The sequence below is a fragment of the Mauremys reevesii genome, linkage group 4, assembly GCF_016161935.1.
Source record: "Mauremys reevesii isolate NIE-2019 linkage group 4, ASM1616193v1, whole genome shotgun sequence".
NCBI lineage: Eukaryota > Metazoa > Chordata > Testudines > Geoemydidae > Mauremys > Mauremys reevesii.
Window position 1 is genome coordinate 45199188 of NC_052626.1, and position 19319 is coordinate 45218506.

General features: G+C 40.0%; 1 protein-coding gene and 1 long non-coding RNA gene across 2 annotated transcripts; one reads left to right on the forward strand and one right to left on the reverse strand.

The window, feature by feature from the left end:
* Positions 1-3038: 3038 nt before the first annotated feature.
* Positions 3039-5228, forward strand: NKX2-1 (NK2 homeobox 1). The gene is made up of 2 exons (XM_039538115.1): positions 3039-3408; positions 4558-5228. The coding sequence occupies exons 1-2, from the start codon at positions 3042-3044 to the stop codon at positions 5226-5228; spliced, it is 1038 nt and encodes a 345-aa protein (XP_039394049.1). The 5' UTR covers positions 3039-3041.
* Positions 5229-8142: 2914 nt separating this feature from the next.
* Positions 8143-19030, reverse strand: LOC120402824. The gene is made up of 3 exons (XR_005597311.1): positions 18963-19030; positions 14137-14274; positions 8143-8839 (listed from the first exon to the last, which is right to left on the reverse strand). It is a non-coding gene; the product is annotated as an uncharacterized LOC120402824 (long non-coding RNA).
* Positions 19031-19319: the final 289 nt, after the last annotated feature.

The following is a 19319-nucleotide window of genomic DNA, read 5'->3' on the forward strand; positions in this document are numbered from 1 at the left end:
AAGCTCATGCTGCAAAACGTCTGTTAGTCTATAAGGTGCCACAGGATTCTTTGTTGCTTTTAAGATCGGAAAGGCCCTTTAAAAACAAAAAACAAACTTTCCTGATAGTTGCACAGGAGACTGAACTACCCTGCTGTAATTAACTTGGGTGGCTCAGTGATAGCATTCCACTAGATTACAGATCCAGACTAACACGGCTACCCCTCTGATACATTCCACCAGGATAACTCATTTTGCTAAAAAGTGTATGACAGTCATATGATTTGCAATAAACAATCCGTGTGTGTGTGTGTGTGTAAGCTAAATGACAATGACAAAAAGCGAGTTTTACCTTCATACATATCAGAGACGCAGGACACATATAACATTCACATCAACTTTCCTTTCCATGATCCAGCACAAAGCCACCTCCGCACTGATCGGATTAATCTAATTGAGGAATATTTGGAGGCCATTCGTTCAAACAGGAGGACAAATAAGAATTATGAACCAAAAAAGTTTTGAAAAAGGAATAATTTCAACACATTAAAACGGCACACCCGCACCAAGATCCACTACTGTAGTGTATGCGCAGAATTACCGTCAGATAGGAAGCCCGCGCTATATTAAACGGGCAATTAGACATTACTCGGAAAGATACAAGTTCCACTGATATTTCGTAGGAAAGGCAAAATACGATGATTTTTAGACGTCTCATATGCATAGCTAATATCCTGAATAGAAAACATCCCTTTTCCTTACCACTAACAATAACTTTTTGCAATAATTAAATTGGGATTAATAATTGAGTGGTTTTGGAATTAGGTAAAATGTGATGTAAACTCCTTTCAAAAATATATTATTCTTGCCTGCATATGCTGCAGAATTAGTATTTTTCCATATACTTTTATATCCTGTTCCTTTGCTAACGTAATAAAATACGGAGGAGATTTACGTGGAAAATCCGGAAAAAAAGCTTCGAATTTTTAACTGAATATTCTCATCAAGGAGAGCATTGAAATAAATATGTAAAAAAATGACAGATTAATGCAATTATCCCTTGGCAAAGCCAACGAAGGAAATGTTCTACGTAATTAGAGAGACCAACTAAAGACGTGAAAAAGAAAACAGGACGTCTCCAAATCAGACGCATTTATAACCAAAAATTGTCCTTCCCAGATTAAGATGTGCTACAGGCGACACAACAGACTCACAACAAACCCTCTTTTCGGTACTAAGGCTGGAGATAACCTGGTGCCTAAAGAGGCAGTTGAACTGATGCAGAGGAACTGAGGGCCTGACTGAAAAAAAAGTTCCACCGATCATATTTGTGTGGAAAAGCTCACCTCTTGCAGAGCTCTAAAGTATAATCAAGTCGCAGGCTTATACTTGAAGGGTGTTAATTCACATACGGGAACCTACTTTCTCCTAAACCGTTTCTTGCCTACTGAATGAGAGCCTCCCAATTGAAGTAAAATGATCCTTATGTCTAATATCAAGCACAGTCACAAAGCGACTGGCCATTTATGCTGCCACTTTAGACAAAGATATTTAGTTATTCCCGGGTAGCAAGTGCACTTTTGCATATTTAAGCAGGAACAAGTAGAGTACAAACATATTTACAAGTGCAATTATTAAATAGTCATTTGATGCTTTAAAGTCACTAGGTTAACTGCACCTTCGCTGCAATTTTCTTAATATTCAGATAATCCCTTTATTAAATTAGTTCCCAATCCTTTGGGCCAGTGTGTTAAAATTCATGGAAGGTTTTTGTTGTATTCAGGAGAGACACTGAAATGTGTGATTTGTAGTTACTGTAAAAGTTGGAAGATTCCTTCAAAGTCTTGGCAATAATTTGAGTCACATTAACTATTCGAGACATATATATGTATTAATATGAATGGACTCTACATTTACTTAAAACTAGAATGGGCAAAATACAGTATCACACATTTCAAGGAACCAAACCTTCATTGGCAGGATGATGGACCAGATGACCAAATAGGTCTTTTCCAACCCTAACTTCCTTGATCCATAAATAACCTTAGAAACCATCTTTAGCGGTGCCATAGGAAGCCTCTGACACTGCTCCTACTAGAAAATGGCAAATGACATTTTGTTTGAAGATATTTTTCAACAATCTGTCACCTATCATTACTTTACATATTTGCAAGCAAGCTTCCATCTCTCTTCAAAGTAAAAAGTAGGCAAAACGATCTGATGATTTAATCTACAGGAACCAGACGCTGATTGTGGCGTTGCATTTGAAGACTTATTATAATATATGCTATAGAGAAACCTGCTCTGCAAGGTTGTTAAAATGCAGGTGCTGTTCACTAGTCAGCCTTTATACCTGACAATCTTTTGGGCATCTCTAGGACCCTTGGTATTGTGCAATGCCCAGTGTTGGAATCGGTGCCTCAGATATGAACGTTAGATTCTCAAACTATTCTAGGAGAGATTTCTCCCTTCAATGTTTCTTTAAAGTCTAACTTAGTGGGGAAGGAGGGAGTGAGGGAGGAAGCGAGGGAAAATAAATCCCTTTGTTCCATAATGTTAAACTCTATCTAGCCATCCCTCACAAAGGCTGAGGCTATAATGTTAGGAGTCGGAATAGTAAGTCATTTCTCTTTAACTCAGCAAATTTGTCTTTACAAATGCCATGAAATTCCCCACCCATAATGCTGCCACCCCAGAAGAATAAAATAAAATTACTTGTGCTCGCGGGGTCTTTAAAAAAAAGACATTAAAAATCCTGACAAGTAAAACTTAAAGGTGTTTACCTTGTCATCAGCATGTAAGCTAATTATCTTGGGCAAGATGTAGGCTTCTATTGTCTTGTTGCTTTAGTGCCTATGCCCCGCCTCTGGTGGCAGCCTAAAACCTGGCGTCTGGCTAAAACAAACGAAAGGCAGCCCTGAGCCTCCACTCAATCCAATTAAGGCGGACTTCGTCCACTCGGTTACGTGTACATCCAACAAGATCGGCGTTAAGGCAACACCAGAATATTTGGCAAAAAAGATTTGCCTCCCCTTCCCCCTTTTTTTTTCAGCCGCCGAATCATGTCGATGAGCCCAAAGCATACGACTCCTTTCTCAGTGTCTGACATCTTGAGTCCCTTGGAGGAAAGCTACAAGAAAGTGGGCATGGAGGGTAGCAACTTGGGGGCTCCCTTGGCAGCCTACAGGCAGTCTCAGGTTTCTCAGCCAGCAATGCAGCAGCACCCCATGGGCCACAACGGGACAGTGACTGCTGCCTACCATATGACAGCGGCAGGCGTCCCCCAACTCTCCCATACCACTATGGGGGGCTACTGCAACGGCAACCTAGGCAACATGGGCGAGCTTCCACCTTACCAGGAGACCATGAGGAACAGTGCTTCAGCCACAGGATGGTACGGGGCCAACCCGGACCCCCGCTTCTCTACAAGTAAGTGAGCCCCGTTACCAGCGGGGAAACTTTACGCACAGCTCGGGAGAACCCATGTACAGTGCGGGTTTTGGAGGGGGGGGGGGGAAGTGGCTTGAAGTCGAAACCAGGTCAGCCCAAAGAGCTGGATCGCGGCAGGGCTGTCTAGGATTGATACGATCGGTATTTTATTTTTTCGGCTTCCTAGGCTCCTGTCCTGTTTTAGCTCTTTCTCGATAGCCCCTGTCTCTCGCTTTCCATTTCACCCCCGGCTCGGGGGTTGCTTCACTGAGAGGGAAGGTGGTGTCCGGCCCCAGTGAGCCAGCGCTCCCTTGCCGAAGGAGAACCGACGGGGGAAATGCCCCAGGATAGGAGCGATTTCACTGTAGGCGAGGAAACATTTGGGTGGCTGGGTCCTTAGGGGGGTCTCTTCCCAAGCCCCCTGCAATAAACAACCGTGCAGATAAGGGCGACAGAGAACGGAGACGCGGAAAACATTGTCATTAGGACAACGAACTCGTTTAAATACATTCAAACACCTCCCAACCTAAATTCCGAATAATTCGCAACTAAATCGACCCCTCAAGCTACTTATTGACCTATCGCGTCTCAGCCCCCCACATGCCTGCTTAACACAGAAGGTGGTGGAAGGGGGAACTCGCGAGTATTCGTTTAATAAGGCTATACGGAGCGAGATGTTTTCTTCTTACGGAGAGTGGTTCGAAAGGGGTGTGAGACCCGTTTGAAGGTGGAAACTTCTTGTATGTTCCTAGCACTGCTTTTGTTTCGTTCTCTTTCGCTATGGTCCGGCTCTCGGATAGCCCGTGTTTGTACATACTCAGTTATTGGTGAAGGTTTGCTCCGTATGACCCCCTAAGTGTTTGGAATAGCACAGAGACAGGTTGGGGGTGGGGAGAAGCGTAAATCGCTATCAAAGTGTTTCCCTGCTAGTAACACAGCGTGCAGCGGTATACAGCCCTGCCTGGCTCGGTGGTGGGCCAGTACCAATGCAACCGGCTTAGGTGGGGTTCGAATAGATTTTGACTGGGAAGGTGATTAATCGGGGAAAGGGTCTTGGCTTTGGAGTCAATATTCGAAAAGCGTTTCTCCCCCAGGCAGTCCTGTGCCGCTAACCGTGTTGCTTAAAATGTGTGATCTTCTTGATTTTAGTATCCCGCTTTATGGGGCCGTCTTCTGGAATGAACATGGGCGGCATGGGGAGCTTGAGCTCGCTGGGAGACGTTAGCAAGAGCATGGCACCTCTCCAGAGCACTCCGCGGAGGAAACGCAGGGTCCTTTTCTCCCAGGCCCAGGTTTACGAGCTGGAGAGACGTTTCAAGCAGCAGAAATACCTCTCGGCTCCGGAGAGAGAGCATTTAGCCAGCATGATACATCTCACTCCGACTCAGGTCAAAATCTGGTTTCAGAACCACCGCTACAAGATGAAACGCCAGGCCAAAGACAAAGCTGCGCAGCAGCAGATGCAGCAGGACAACAGCTCTTGCCAACAGCAGCAGTCTCCCAGAAGAGTGGCGGTGCCCGTGCTTGTAAAGGATGGCAAGCCCTGTCAAGCCGGCTCCAACACACCGACGGCAGCTCTCCAGACCCATCAGCAGCAGGCAGCTGCAGCAATCACAGTGGCGACCAATGGCAACAGCCTGGGACAGCATCAGAGCCACCAGCCGAACAGTGCGGGGCAGTCTCCAGACCTAGGACAGCACTCAGCCAGCCCTTCGTCTCTCCAGAGCCAGGTCTCCAGTTTGTCTCACTTAAACTCTTCGAGTTCTGACTATGGCACTGCCATGTCTTGCTCTACCTTGCTCTACGGTAGGACCTGGTGAAAGGATTTTTTTTGGTAAAGAAAGCTCAGAGGCGCCCAGTCACACACATCTCTGCCCTGTTCAAACTATTTTTTTTTATTTTTATTTTTTAACGAGCGGTTCTTTGAGGAACCCCTAACACAGAGAGACAGAGAGTGACTTTTAGGTTGTTAAATGGGTATTTAATAAAAATAAATAAATCATGGAGCAGTTGCAGAACAGAGCCCATGAGTGGTCATGGTCTGAAGGCTTGGATTTCAAATGTACACTTTGCCAGCGAATAGACCTTGCATGTAAATATAGAGATTTTCGGAGGGGAGCGGGGTGGGCGTTTCCCCCCAAAAAACCATTCGTGTCACCCAGACAAAAGGAAAGGCCCCCTTTCCTTTCTACTCCCCCAGCCCAGCCGCCGGGGCCCGCGGATGGAGAGATTGATTCGTCACAGCTTGGCATTTTTTTCTTCCCTTACTTTCGATGTGAACCTGTAGCTGTATAATACTGTCAAAAGTTGGGCTAACCCCATAGTTTTTAGTAACCTGTATATTTTGTTGTAAAAAAAAATACAATCAACCAAATCAAACCAAAACACACACCCGACCTTTTTTATGGACATTGGACGATCCGTGTAAATCCTTTGGCAGTTTGTTATTTCCGCACGTCTCCTCTTTCTGTTGTAAACTTATGTAGATATTTGGCTTAAATATAGTTCCTAAGAAGCTTCTAATAAATTATACACATTCCAAATATTCTTTTTATTATTAATTATTATTATTATTTCCTTTGGCTTTCCCCCGTAGATCTCTCTCCCCACCCCCGAAAACAATTGGGGATGCTCATTAATACTGACGCTAACAGCAAAAAGGCCCAAATCTTGCGCCCGTTGAAGTCAATGGGGAAGTTGGGCCCACTGGTGTCAATGGGAAGCAGGATCAGGCCCATGGTCTGGAGAAGTGATAAGCAAATATACGTGGTAACTATATTCCTGTTTCATCTAGTGAAGGAATCGAGTCCGAATTGATTAGCTAGATATCAGGCTAGGGAGCCCACAGCACATGGCTGGTTATTCATAGAGAAAGGAAAATATTCCAGAAGCAGTCACTGCAATTCCAAAAGGCATTTAAGAGAAGTTAAATGTCTGAGGTTATTAGAAACAAACTAACGAGTAGCCCACTGACAGGCTAGTAAATGCAACCGTTTTAAAGCGTGTCCAGTTTTAATAACTTGTACAAAGATCATTTCTACCAGGTTTTATGTACTTGTATTTTAAGGAAAGTACAGTCACCTTATTTATAATCAAAATAAAATGGTAGTTTATTGTGTCCGGCGTGTAGTTTGAATTAACTTTTTTTTATAAAACTGTATTTCATTTTATACGCACACAGGCGCAAACGCATCACTTCAGTTTGTCCTGCAGCTTTCATCTTTACAAACCAGGCAGGGGAACTACTTTGCTGGGGGCGCGTTTCGTTTTAACGCAGATTGCTTTTGCTTCGGTGCCTGGAGTAAGCTGTAAAGGCACAGGTGAAGGGGAGGGGGTGTATGTTTGTAGCTGAGAAACAGACGTGCATGTGTTAGTGATGTAAACGCTATAGGGATTCAAGAGAGGTATGTGTTAACTTCGGTGTAAATAGACAAAGTAGATATTGTGAAATAGCTTTTAACTGGACAATCAGAAATTCACAAGCCTTTTGGCCCATTATCCCTTTTGTGAGTGTAACTGAAAATACAAAGTGCCCAGTGTTAACCTATCCCATCAAGGACCTCAGACCCTAATTTCCTCCAAATCGCCGCCTTAGTTGTAATTTTCCCTCCGATTTTTAAATTAAAACGCGGAAATATGTCTCATAATTCAAAGATTTCTGAAATGCTGAAGAATCACGAGCCTGTGCCTGTTATTTGAAACGGAGCGAGAAAGGAGTTAGCCAGGAGTGGAAACAAGCAAACAAATCTACAGTTTTTGTAGCAGCGCCGGAGGGCTCTTATCATCTTCGATACCCTTGTGTTATTGAGAGCTTGGATAAGAAAAAGGAAACAGAGTAAAAAGATTATCGGATCCTTCTGTTAAACTGGAGGACATCACGTGTGTCAGCGGGAATTTCAAGCCCCTAGATTTTTATAGTATTCCGTAGGTTGATAGAGGAAGATTATCAAATGGGCTAGAATATATTTTAACGTTACTTTTTTCTCTATTAAGAATATTAATTTCAAACGTGTAAGTACACGTCAAAACTAGCATCCAGAGAGCCTAAACTAAGTGCTCGGTGCTGTCATTTAAAATAGAAATACACGGGGAAATTGGCTGGAATTTCTTTGCGGTGTTAAACTTCTGTTCTTAGGTCCTGGCCCAAGGGGAGATCTGTGCATATTTAATGCTATACATTTTTAGTAGGTCTAGTTCCTCTCTCCCGATGTTAAGAAATGCTATGCTTAAATCGACATTTGCCCTTTCTTGGGATTTCTTTTAGACTCCTTCTAAAAACTGGTAATTTTCAGACTCGAGGGGAACTAGCAATAATTGGAAAATCCTAGAACTATTTTCATGGAAGGGAGAAATAAAGTTGGCATGTTTAGTGTGGAACCAGCTAGCGACTTAACAGAATAGACTTTGGGCAATAAATGAATTTTATTGTATCCAGACAACCTCATAAACACATATTTGGTGGTGGGTGTAATTACTGTAATGGATTATTATGTACACTGGCTTATCTTTCTTAAACTAAATTTAGTTTCGATTAAATAAACTCGTTTCCACTTTGTCTGATGTCGGCTTAGTTTAAAGTCTGTTTACTTGTTCCACAGAAAGGTGAATTCATCTCTTTATAAAGCACTAGAGACCAAGCAAACACAATTCAAACTGTATTTACATATCAATCAGGAGAAATGCAAACAAACTGCCTCTTTAACAAATTTATAGAGTTTTTTTATGACACCGTATTATTAGCCTTTTATCATAGACTTCTTTGTACAGCCAGTTACGTCTGCCATTACGATCAAGATATTCCAATGACTTTTAAAACATTTTAATCTAAAATATCCCTTGAGTAGACTCGCGGGAATTGGCCCACTGTATAGCTTTCCTAAATTAAAATATATGCTACTATGTAAACCCTTGCCTCTTCCCATGCCACTGATTTTCAGTCGCTTGTTAATCAATGCAGAACTCGAATAATGGGAAGTTAAAAAGGCGGGGGCGGGGGGAGCTAGAACAGTGATTAAAATCTTTGAAATGATGGAAGAGAAATACATTTCCAAATGTCTCCGATCACATATACAAAGCAGACCACAGGCACCAGATCTATATTTTGTAGTTAAAGAGATCTAATAAAGAATGGCTGTTTCCTCCTTCCGCTCCCCCTGGCACTGCTTATAGATGTACGAGATTTGCTGAGGGCATTTTTTTCCCTGCTGTAAATAGGAGTTCATGCTTGAGTGCCATGAAGTGTGTGGCTGTAGTGGCACAGCAGGCTGGAGAGAAAAAAATCAGGGCTTCGCCATATTTGCTGTTCGGTATGAACGCATTTTTGTTTCAAACCAACGTCCTTTTACCACCAGTAGCTGAGGAGTCTCGGAAAGAAACACAATCAGAAGGATCTCCAATCTTGGGGTCTGAGCCAAGATGATATTTCTGTTCCCTGCAGTCAGAATAAGAAGCAGTGCAGGGATGATTATTATACACACGAGAAAACCAATCGGGATGCTAATCTAGATGTGTATTGCCTGCATTTTAGTTCAAAAGGCAGTTCAATATCCTAATACAGTTAGTTGTTTAAAGTTCAGATCCCAAACAATGTAATCTGAGACAGCTCTAAAAATGACACCACAGAAAAAAAGTATATTAGCAGTTTTATTGCAGGCAGCAGGTAAAAGGGCCTCGCTGAGGAGTGAGCTCTATTCTAACTACTCATGGCGACTGCTTTTACAAAGGGAACTTGGAGGTAAACACTGAATGGCTCCTGAAGAATTTCAATCCTTTCATGGCAATGTTTGGCGCAAAGTTGACACTATCTTTCTATCTGACCAGCTGTTCCTCTTATGATTCCCATCGAAACTGCCCCCTCCCCCAACAAGTAAATGGTAATATTGTATATATGTATCAAATGGGTACAAAGATAGAAATATTGTCTTCTATGGCAAATTGATGATTAACACGAAATGAGATCTGGTTGTCTCTGGCTGCAAGCACATTAGGGATCAGGTAAGGTCAAAGCTTTATATATTATGTCTTTTTCTCTAAGGCTTCTGGTCAGTTTCGGATAAAGAAAGTGAGTAAGATGTGTTGTCATAAAATTAAATTAAAATACTATTTAATGCTTAAAGTAACTGAGCATGCTGAGAACCTAAAATGGAAAACGTTAGTTCTGAGATTCAAGCTTAGATTTAAAGGTTCGGTTCTTTTAAAAAAAACTTGATCATTTTTATAATAATAGTGAAGATAGGAAAACCAGTTTTATGAGTATGACTTCATTGACCTAAGCTGCCATATATAAACTTCTCTAAAGTAGTATGTTTAATTTTAAAAAATATTTACAATGTAATTAGCAGTATTTAAGCCGTTTTAATAATTACGTCCATATCTCACATTAACAACAATATGTGAAATTGACTAATATACTTTAAAAAAATATTTTTCTATTTGATAAACACACTGGGGCTATTCATGTGATTTTTAATCAACGTGTGGGTTGCATCTCCCTAGCAAATGAATTTACATAATGATCTTGCTACACTTAAAAAGTTTTCTATTGATCAGAACTGCTAATATCTTTCCATACATTGCTTTATCATTGCAATGGTTCTTTAAAGTGTTTCTCGGGGAAGCACTTAATTGATTAGATATTCAGAAAATGTGTATATCAGAGATTAAGACAACATAATTTCAATACAGAAAACTAAAGGAAGAGTAAGATCTAGTGGCCTTTTTCTTTGAGAAAGTGAATTTTCCCAAGTAATGCTGTGCTAAAAGCATCCAAACATGCGCACACCTGGGAACTTTGAAGGAACAAACTTTCTGTTTCATATTAAAGGTGCAGCTGAAGTGGCTGAGTTCATTTCAGTTTGTTAGTGACCTAATAATGTAACTCCAGGACGCCGCTCTTTTGGAGTTTCTCTCAGTGCTTTTGTTTGGCAAACTTTTTTTGTTTCTCAGAAGCACTTATAAATAATATACTTTTGTGTCCATTTTTGTTTTGATCATTTACTCCCAACATGCCGATTTCTTAAGATATGTATTATTATTAAAACAGAGAATACAATCAATCATGGTAGTAGTAAAATATAGCCACCTTAGCGTTCTCCTGCATCAGTTTATTTTATTGAAAGAAAGAAAAAAAGAGTATTTAACATGGACAGTTAAAAAAATATAAATACTAGGCACAACCTGCATAGATGCTGCTCTGGCAAGCTGATTTATCTCTGGAGCATTTAGAACCCAATTGGCTCAGTTGAAGAAAATGTTACATTGAAACAAAACTGAATAGTTAAATGAAGGTGGGTTGTTGGTTTTTTTATTATTATTATTTGTGATTTTTTTCATTTTTTCTCCTCTTCCCTCTAACATCTATTGTTAATTATTTAAACTGTTAAAATTATTTCATCATTTCTAGCTCCTAAGAACATTTTTAATATATTTTTAAAAGGTTTGTCCTTAAAACACTTCGAGCCTCGGTGTGTGCTTGGAAAAATTTGACTCGATTTCTCCTGACAGGTAATCGTTTTCTGAGGTTTATCTCCCAGATAAAAACAGAATGGAGCATAAAATGAAAGGCCTTCAAGATCAGCTAAAACATAGTATGCCAAAGTTTTCTCTATGTTTTAAAAACATATCCCTCAGTATGGAATAGAGGGCCTGATTTTGCTCCCGTTTAAATCCAGGGGAGTTTTGTCATTGACTTCAATGGAAGTAGGAGCCGGTTTAAAATGATCACCATTTATAATTTCACTAAAGTGATAAATAACTCTTCTGAAAGAGTCTTTGCTCATTTAATGTAGTGATCAGGCAGATTTCAGGAGTAGTGGGTGGTAACAATTTTCAATGAAGTTCAATTTATTGTGACCTACACGCAGCCTTAAAATAAATAACAAAGGAGTTTTGTATGTAAGGTGCTTAGCTCGTTAATTTAATTTATTTGTTTGTTTATTTGTTTATGGAATATGGAAAAAAGCCTAATAATTCTAGACTGGACTGTTGCAGGTACTACAATGGAAAATCCCAAAGTATAAATTGAGAGCTTCTTTTACTCCTTATCCTATATGGAAGGGGGCGGAGGGGGAAGAGAGAATTAAAAACACCAAGCTGATCATTTGTTTTACTCAAATGCAAATGCCAACCCTAAGTCCAATTAATAATTTCTTCTAATTGTGATGCTTTATATTATTTATGGCTAATAACATGGTATCCTATTTAAGTATGCTCATGACTAATGTAATCAAAAGTATATGGACCAGCATATACAACAATTGCTTAGTACTGAAGTTATAGAGAGAAAGGTTTATGAAGAACACTGCCCATTAACTAAACAGACTTTCCCTTTCCTAGCTAGTGTGCTAAAAAAAGAAGGAAGTGATACACCCGAATAAACACACCAGCTGTGCCTCCTAACAAAAAAAAAGTGTGTGAATTCTCCTGTTGAAGCAATGTGGGCAGGTTACAACTACCCCAGCACTGTCGTCTGTTAAACGTTAATAGCTGACAAATGTTTCAATTTGAATACTTTTTCATGGGACTAAAATGTGCTCAGGTACATTGATAACAGTACAGTCCTGCCTAAATCCCGCTGGTTTGACTCACGGAAGTAATCCAATTTAACTCAGTGGGATTAGGTGCGTGAGTAAAACCATCACAACCTGGCCCATTTTTAGCTATTTGAATTCTATCGGGACAGCTAATAAGACGCAAAGGTGCTACCAGCATTTTGCTACATACGCCTTAATCTTGTAACTGCTTATTTACTCCCTGCCGTGTATTTCTGTCCTTTAAAAGAAAACCACACTTTCAAAAACGAATATGCTTGAGATTTTTGTTAAAAATTAGGACCTAGGCATGGCCTCTACCGCTTCATATCAGAACGTGAATCATTTGATATTTATAGTATAGTTACCTACGTGTGTGATACAAAGTATCTTGTTTCTGAATTTGTGTGTGGGTGGGGAGGGCACTAAAATAAATATCACATGCACAAGGCGTTTAGATTCCTGGGAATTGAATGCTTTCTGCCAATTCCAGCTATTTTCAATCTTTTAATCATTCTGTATTTTAATTGGTTACTCTCTGGAAAATATAATTTGTCTGAAAGCTGCCACCGCGTATCACTGGAAGGATCCTTCGAATGGAAACCATCGTCTATATTCAGTGTGTGAGCAATGGATCATTCTCTCTCTCTCACACACACACATGCGTGTGTGTTGTCCTGGAATAATGTAGCGTAACGTAGGTCGAGAAGCAGAATCCAGGCTGAAAGGCTGGGCACCGCATTCTGTGTGTGGGGAGTTGTGATGGAATAGTATGTGCTTTGCGAGTTTGTTTGGGGGACGAAGTGGAGGGGTGCTAGAGCTATTGTGGTGGAGTCCGCATTTTTGTGGCCGTTGTGAGGTCGGGGTGCAGCCTGTGTGTTTGTGATGGCGTTGGGGAGGTTAGGGGTAGAAGTGGAACGGGTGTGTTGTGGCAGATGGGGGGAGGGGTGGCAGCTGAAGGTGATGAGTGTGTGTCGGTGTTGGGGAGGCTGGTGGTGGTGCTGGATGGGTGGGGGTGTTGTGGGGGTTAGGGTTGAGGAGGGTAGTTGAAGGGGTGTATGAGTTGGTAGTGGGGGAGGAGGGTTGGGGGTATTTGTGTGACAGCGTACCGCCCTTATACAATAATAACGCAATTATCTAGCTGAAACATTCTCAAATGGCAAAAAGTTGCAAAATAGATCGACCTCCCTGAGATGAGAAGGAGCTGGTTACAGAGGTCTGCAGCCATCATTCTTTTTTCAATACATTTTAAACAAGAGGATCTAGTGAGTGATTCCGATTCAATACACATAATCAGTTTGGAAGTCCTATTTCCATTTGAAAACAGGCCTATTTGCAATCATGAGAGCCGGACATGCTGAAAGATACAGAATGCATTCAGAGTAGATGGTAGGTGATAGAAGCTGTAGACAAGCACTAAATATTTTCTTTCAGTTTCAGACCTTTTACATTATACTTTAATCATGATGCATTTTTAATCTAATATTCCTTTTGAAAATATGACTTAATTGCTTTAGAAAGCAAAGCTCTAACCCACAGCGAGACTCCCTGGTGAAAAAAAAAAGGGGGGGGGACCAAGAAAGAATGGTGATTGAAAAAGCATGTTGATTGTCCTACTAGTCTCTTAGGGTTAACAGTCATTTAATCAAGAGTACACTGGGTAAATGATTTTGTGGAAAATGCTAACTTGTTTTTAAAGTAAGGACTGGATGAAGAACATTTGCACAGGGCTATAAATAGAAGCTGCTATACACAAATGTAAAAGTATAAAGGACACATCGTGCTGAAACTAGACTGATACAGACAGGAAGTTCCCTTCAGAAACAAAATCTTCTGAAACACTCAGCGCCAGTAGCTAAGTGTTCTCGCAGTGAATCTCAGGGCCTGAATAAGTGCACAGGGTCCAACTGTTGGAAATAGCTGAGATGCAGTTGCGAGAGACAGGTCATTTTTATTATTGTGTTTGTGCCAAGCCTCTGAAAACAAACTCGTACACCTTACAGCTGTGCGCTACAAGGTGACAAGTTTAGCAATTTAAAGCAACATATTTTATTTTTTAACAAGCAAAATTTTTTTGACCTGAAAGTAAAAACCAGACAGACATAACACCCTAATATGGCATCACTGATTCCATGGCATATTACAATCCAGGTTTACCCATCCCACCACCAACACTTCTTAAGAGAGTCATCTTACAAACCTGATAATATTTTCTGTTCTGCATTCTGTAAAGCTTTTTTTTCTTCTCATTATTCAAGTGCCAGAAGATAAGAGGCCTACAGGACCTCAGTAATTATCATAATTTATGACGGGAGTGGTGATGGGAGTTGAGGATTGTCTGCATATAACCAATAGAAAATTAAACGCTTTCATAATTGAAAAGATCTAACACACCTTATTTTTTCTGGGTTATTTTTTGGCAGGGGCACTGAATAATATCTACTGTAGTCAGGTATCTTGGCTCTGAATTGAGTTGATCATAGCCCTTAACCATTCCTGCGATAAGTTTTATGGGAGACACTTGCTAATTGCAGCTAAAATACAGTACTAAGTTCTGGACTCAGCACCCCTGCTTCCTTCAAACTCCCACCCCTTTGATATACACACAATTTTATTCTCCACCACTAGGAAGTGAAAAATCAGCCCTGAAAATGTAACCTTCTAAGAAGCTGATTTAGTGTGGAAAAGATAAATACTGTTATTACCTACTTTCAAAATATTACGCACAAATTTCACTTGTTGATGGATGGGTTTACATAGTTGCTTAACACAGAACCCAGCCATCTTTAACAATTATTGATTTTATCTTTTACTATCACCTCTGTTTCCTGTCAAAGCCGGAGCAGTGATAAATACATGGACCGACGTAGTAAAAGCAAGAGCGCTGTATTCAGATGTTTTTGTATTTCCCTCTGATACTAAATTTAAACCATCTACTAAGAATAAGTAGCGAAAAGGGATTCGAGTGTGGACAGGAAGGATAACTTCACAAATTGCTATTGGAGTTAATTTGGTTGCCTTTTCACTTCTCAGCCTCTACACACCAAAACCTGCCACATTATCTTTAGAAACGTTTCTCCTCTGTTTTGACTCCGACCTACAGAACCACATTTCTGACATTAGTTGTATTTTAAGTGCATTATTTTAAAGTTTCATTGTAGCTGATGCTGTAAATGTGAGCAGATATTTTCATTTTAGTCACCGAAGAGAAATAAGCTTCCTTCAAGTATTATTTCATACTTATCAATTCCAATCTGCTGAAAGTAAGCTTCCTAATTAGGATCAGATCCTGCATTTTTCACTCAGGCCAAACGCCCTCTGAAATGAATGGGTGGAGGCCCCATAACACTGAATTTGTTATTCTTGACACCCTGCAGGCTATGAATCATTTTATTGAAATACCCTGTGCAGTATTAGCGTGACGAACCTCTGCTTTATTCCAGGAGTCTAGACTTCTAGGCATTGATTCAAAATGATACCTAACATTCTCTTCTAAATTCAGACAAACGTGCGATGTAATTGGAGGGAGGTCACCTCGGGGCAGGGTCAGCTTTGCAGCTTATGGATAAACTTACTCTCCTTGTTATTGTGGATGCAGGGGCCAAATGGTGCCCCCAATGTATTTAAGTCAGCTCGTTCTTAATTACGTAGAGTTTAATTCGGAAGAACTGTCCAAAGTCACTATTAAGAATATTTCCAGGATCTCCAAATACAAATTAAAAGGAATTTGAACCGAGAACTTCCTACAGCGATTGGAAGCAACGTTTAAAACTAAAAGCCTTTCACACTTCAGTAGCTCCCAGTGTTATTTGTATACAGTCAAGACAGTAAGAAAAGTAGCTGGCCGGGGAGGTGTGTGAGCAAATGAGAATGTGCAGTAGCAGCAAAACGCAGTAAAAGTAAAGTTGCCTGTGCAAGACAGGTGCCATTTACTTTGCGCAGACAGTTGGGACAACACCATTTAATTTTATTATTAATTTCTGAGTTATGAATTTTTTTTTACAAGAGCCAGATGAAAGTTACATGGTATAAATTCGTAAGAGCAATTTCTACACCTCAAAATATGGGCTGGCACCTCATCCATTCGCCCCAATTGCAATAGAGAAGAAAAAAGCCACCATTCTGCTCAGGAAAAGTCAGTTTATGGTCCAGACCCAGCTCCTTTTTATTCTCGGGAGTTGTCCCATGGAAATCCAAAGGGTTACTCAAGTGAGTACAGGGAGCAGGATTGGGCTCTAATTATTTCTTGTAGATTTCATACTTTTTTCCGTTTTGTCGCTTTTCCTTTAGGGGTCATTGTACATTTTTATGGCACATTTTAAATCTTTCCCATCCCCAAATCGAAGAATAGGTAGGAAAAGGAAATTGACAGTGATCCGAGTTGCCTAGACGGTTGTTCATTTATTATTACGGTTATGGAGCAATCTTAGCTTAATATTGTTCAAAGCCAAATTTTAAATTAGGTACTGAAAACTGGGTTCTGATCAAAACGGTCAGATTTAGCTTTCAGAGACAACACCTATTGTATGTAACATGCACTATGCCACACTTATTTCTTTAAACACATATAGCACATCAACTCCCTTTATGAATATTATACTTTGTTTTATATATCCACGTGCAATCCATCAACAAGTGAATATTACTGACTAATTTATAAAAATGACACTGATTTTCTTTTCAAGGAGTAATATAAGACCCCATCCCGTAGTCCTTGCATAGGCAACAATCCACGTTAATCTAAAGGGAGTGTTGCCTATGCACTGCAGGACTGACATCCTATTTACTTACATACTAGATTTGATCATGGTTTATTGAGAGTCATTGTTAGCCGGAGGAATACAGAAAGGTCTTACAAAAGAAAAACACTGAACTTTTAAAATACTGGCTAGAAAGCTGAACGAGTAAAGCAAAACAAAACAAAACAAAAAACCCAAACAAAATAAAAACCCTTCCATGATGATACAGATTTTCTGGAAACAAGATGAAAACATATATTATGTGGCTATATGATTATATCTGTGTGTGAGCTTATTTGCATGGTTTAAAACATGCCATAGTAAGTCATATACAATCAATATAAGATTTGTCAGGCGATAAGAAGTAATTCTATAAAGAGAGAAAGTGAGAGCGCTAAGAATCTATTTAATTAGAAACAAAACTTTTCAAGTGAAAGGCGACTGAAAAAGATGTTGTTGTTGATACACGTCTTTCAGTCACACACAGCCGGTTCGCTTTATTCAGCTCGACTTTGGACTTGTTTTAAAAATCCACTCCTATGACGCTTTTCATATAGTATTCCGGGTATTAATCAAAATACCAATTTAGCGATGATTTTCTCCAGGTATCTTGACTGCAATGAATTCCTATTGTAGTGGTAATGTCCATGAACTCTGGAGCTAGATGTCTTTTTAAAATAAAATGTTCTTTTTAAACCCCTTCCGTATTTCTCTGTCATATGAAATTTATTTTCTACCTTTGTATTCAATGTATTTAAGATCGATGAAAAATAAAAATTCCTTTGTCCAATGAATACAAACTAAAATATCAAAGCATGTTTAGGAATAAAATGAGTAGATAATTGATAGGTTTTGTTAAATATTTCACACGAACATTTTTATACCTTTTATATGTACTTGTCCTTAACCTTTAAAAGCAACTGCTGTAAATACAAGATCTGTACTTTCTCTAATAGATTTTACTAGGAGCTGGTGACAGAGAACTGATTTCTTTTCTATTAGGCTTTAGCACATCTTTGTTGAAGGCCTGTAGAATGACCAAGGATTAGATTTGCATCTCTTAGACTCCCTGTGTGGTCTTTGTAAGAAGCTTGTAACTGTTAAAAATGACTTGTTAGGAAGCGTGTGGGCTCTCATCTCTTTGCTTTTGACAGAATGATTGTGAAATTCAGATTGGTCCTATAGGCTTTAGCCTGCAGATTCCACCTGAACCTTAAGCAATTAGAGCCTAATCTCAATGCAATCATATTTGAGTTAGGATTTGTTGCACTTTGTTTACTTCAATTAAAAAGCTACAGAATATTTTGGGGCATTTTAAAAGTGATATCCCTAAGGCGTTACAGATTTTTTTAAAACTTTGAATTTGATAATAATTGCGCCTTTATTCGACTCTTTACACTGCAAACAACTTGTCGACTTCTGTGTGCAGAATTTAATAGAAAAACGCAGGGAAAAAAAACCCCAAAACAAAACAAGGCGAAGTAACAGTACGGTCCATCGGGGGAATGTATTTTGTATTTTCACCATTTCTAAACCAAGCATTCAAACTTCAGTTCAATTCTGCACGTTATATCACTATAACCAAAGGGATCTGGTACAAGCCTAAGAAGGAAAATCTCAGAGCAAATATACGTGTCCGATACTTCTATCCTTACGGAGGCAAAACAGCATACGGATTGCAGGACTGGGTCCACGATCTGTTTTTGTTAAAATTATGAATTGCTGGAGTTTGTGATCGGTTTGTAAGAGACACGCAGAAAATACTGTTAAGCTATCACATTTGTGTCCCTGGTTGTTTACTGCTGTTGCCTGAGACGTGATGGGACAGTTTACCTTTCTAAAGTTAGATATTAGGTTAAATACTATAGTTCTTGTGACTTATCTAAAAACCAGACCCACAAACCGAGGCACTGGTTTGTGATTGTCCTATTATTTTATATTTCGGGCTCGAAAAAGCGTGTGGGTGGGTCGGAAGGGGAGGGCTGCTGCAAAATGACACTTGTGAGTATTCTTTTACCGGGTGATAATTTCTTTGTGTTTGGGTTCCGTTTTTGCACCGCTAGCCTGTGAATGGTGCTTTTTAATAATAATCATGATTATAATTATAGTTTTTAAATAGCCTCTGTTCCTAACATTAACATAGCCCTTAAACTGAAGCGGTTCCTATTCTCTTGATCAAGTCTAGATCGTTTCAGAAACCCTTTACCAGTTAATACCCTGCATACAAAAGGGATCCCCCAAAGATGTGTTATTCCTCTTAAATACTGCGATCCTTCCCTTGACCCACTGGGATTGTTTTCCGTTGGTGTCATTTGCCCCGTAGCAAAGGGGCTTTGGGCCCGATCCTGCTCCCACTCAAGTCAGTGGTAAAACGCCTATTGATTTGAAGCGCCCTTTGACGCTAATGCAAGTTTCCTGCATGACAATTGGCCCAACACCCATTACCAGCACAGCACAGCCGGCCCGCAACTCCCTCCCTCGCTTTGATGGACTTCCCTCACTCTCTTCCCTCCTCTCTGGCCCTTGATGGTGGCAGGAACCTGTCACACCTGGAGCTTCCCAGAATAATTGGCAGGCAGCGATTTCACTGCTCCGGTTCTGCACACCATCGCGTCAGTTCCCCAGTGTAGTCTACAACAAATGA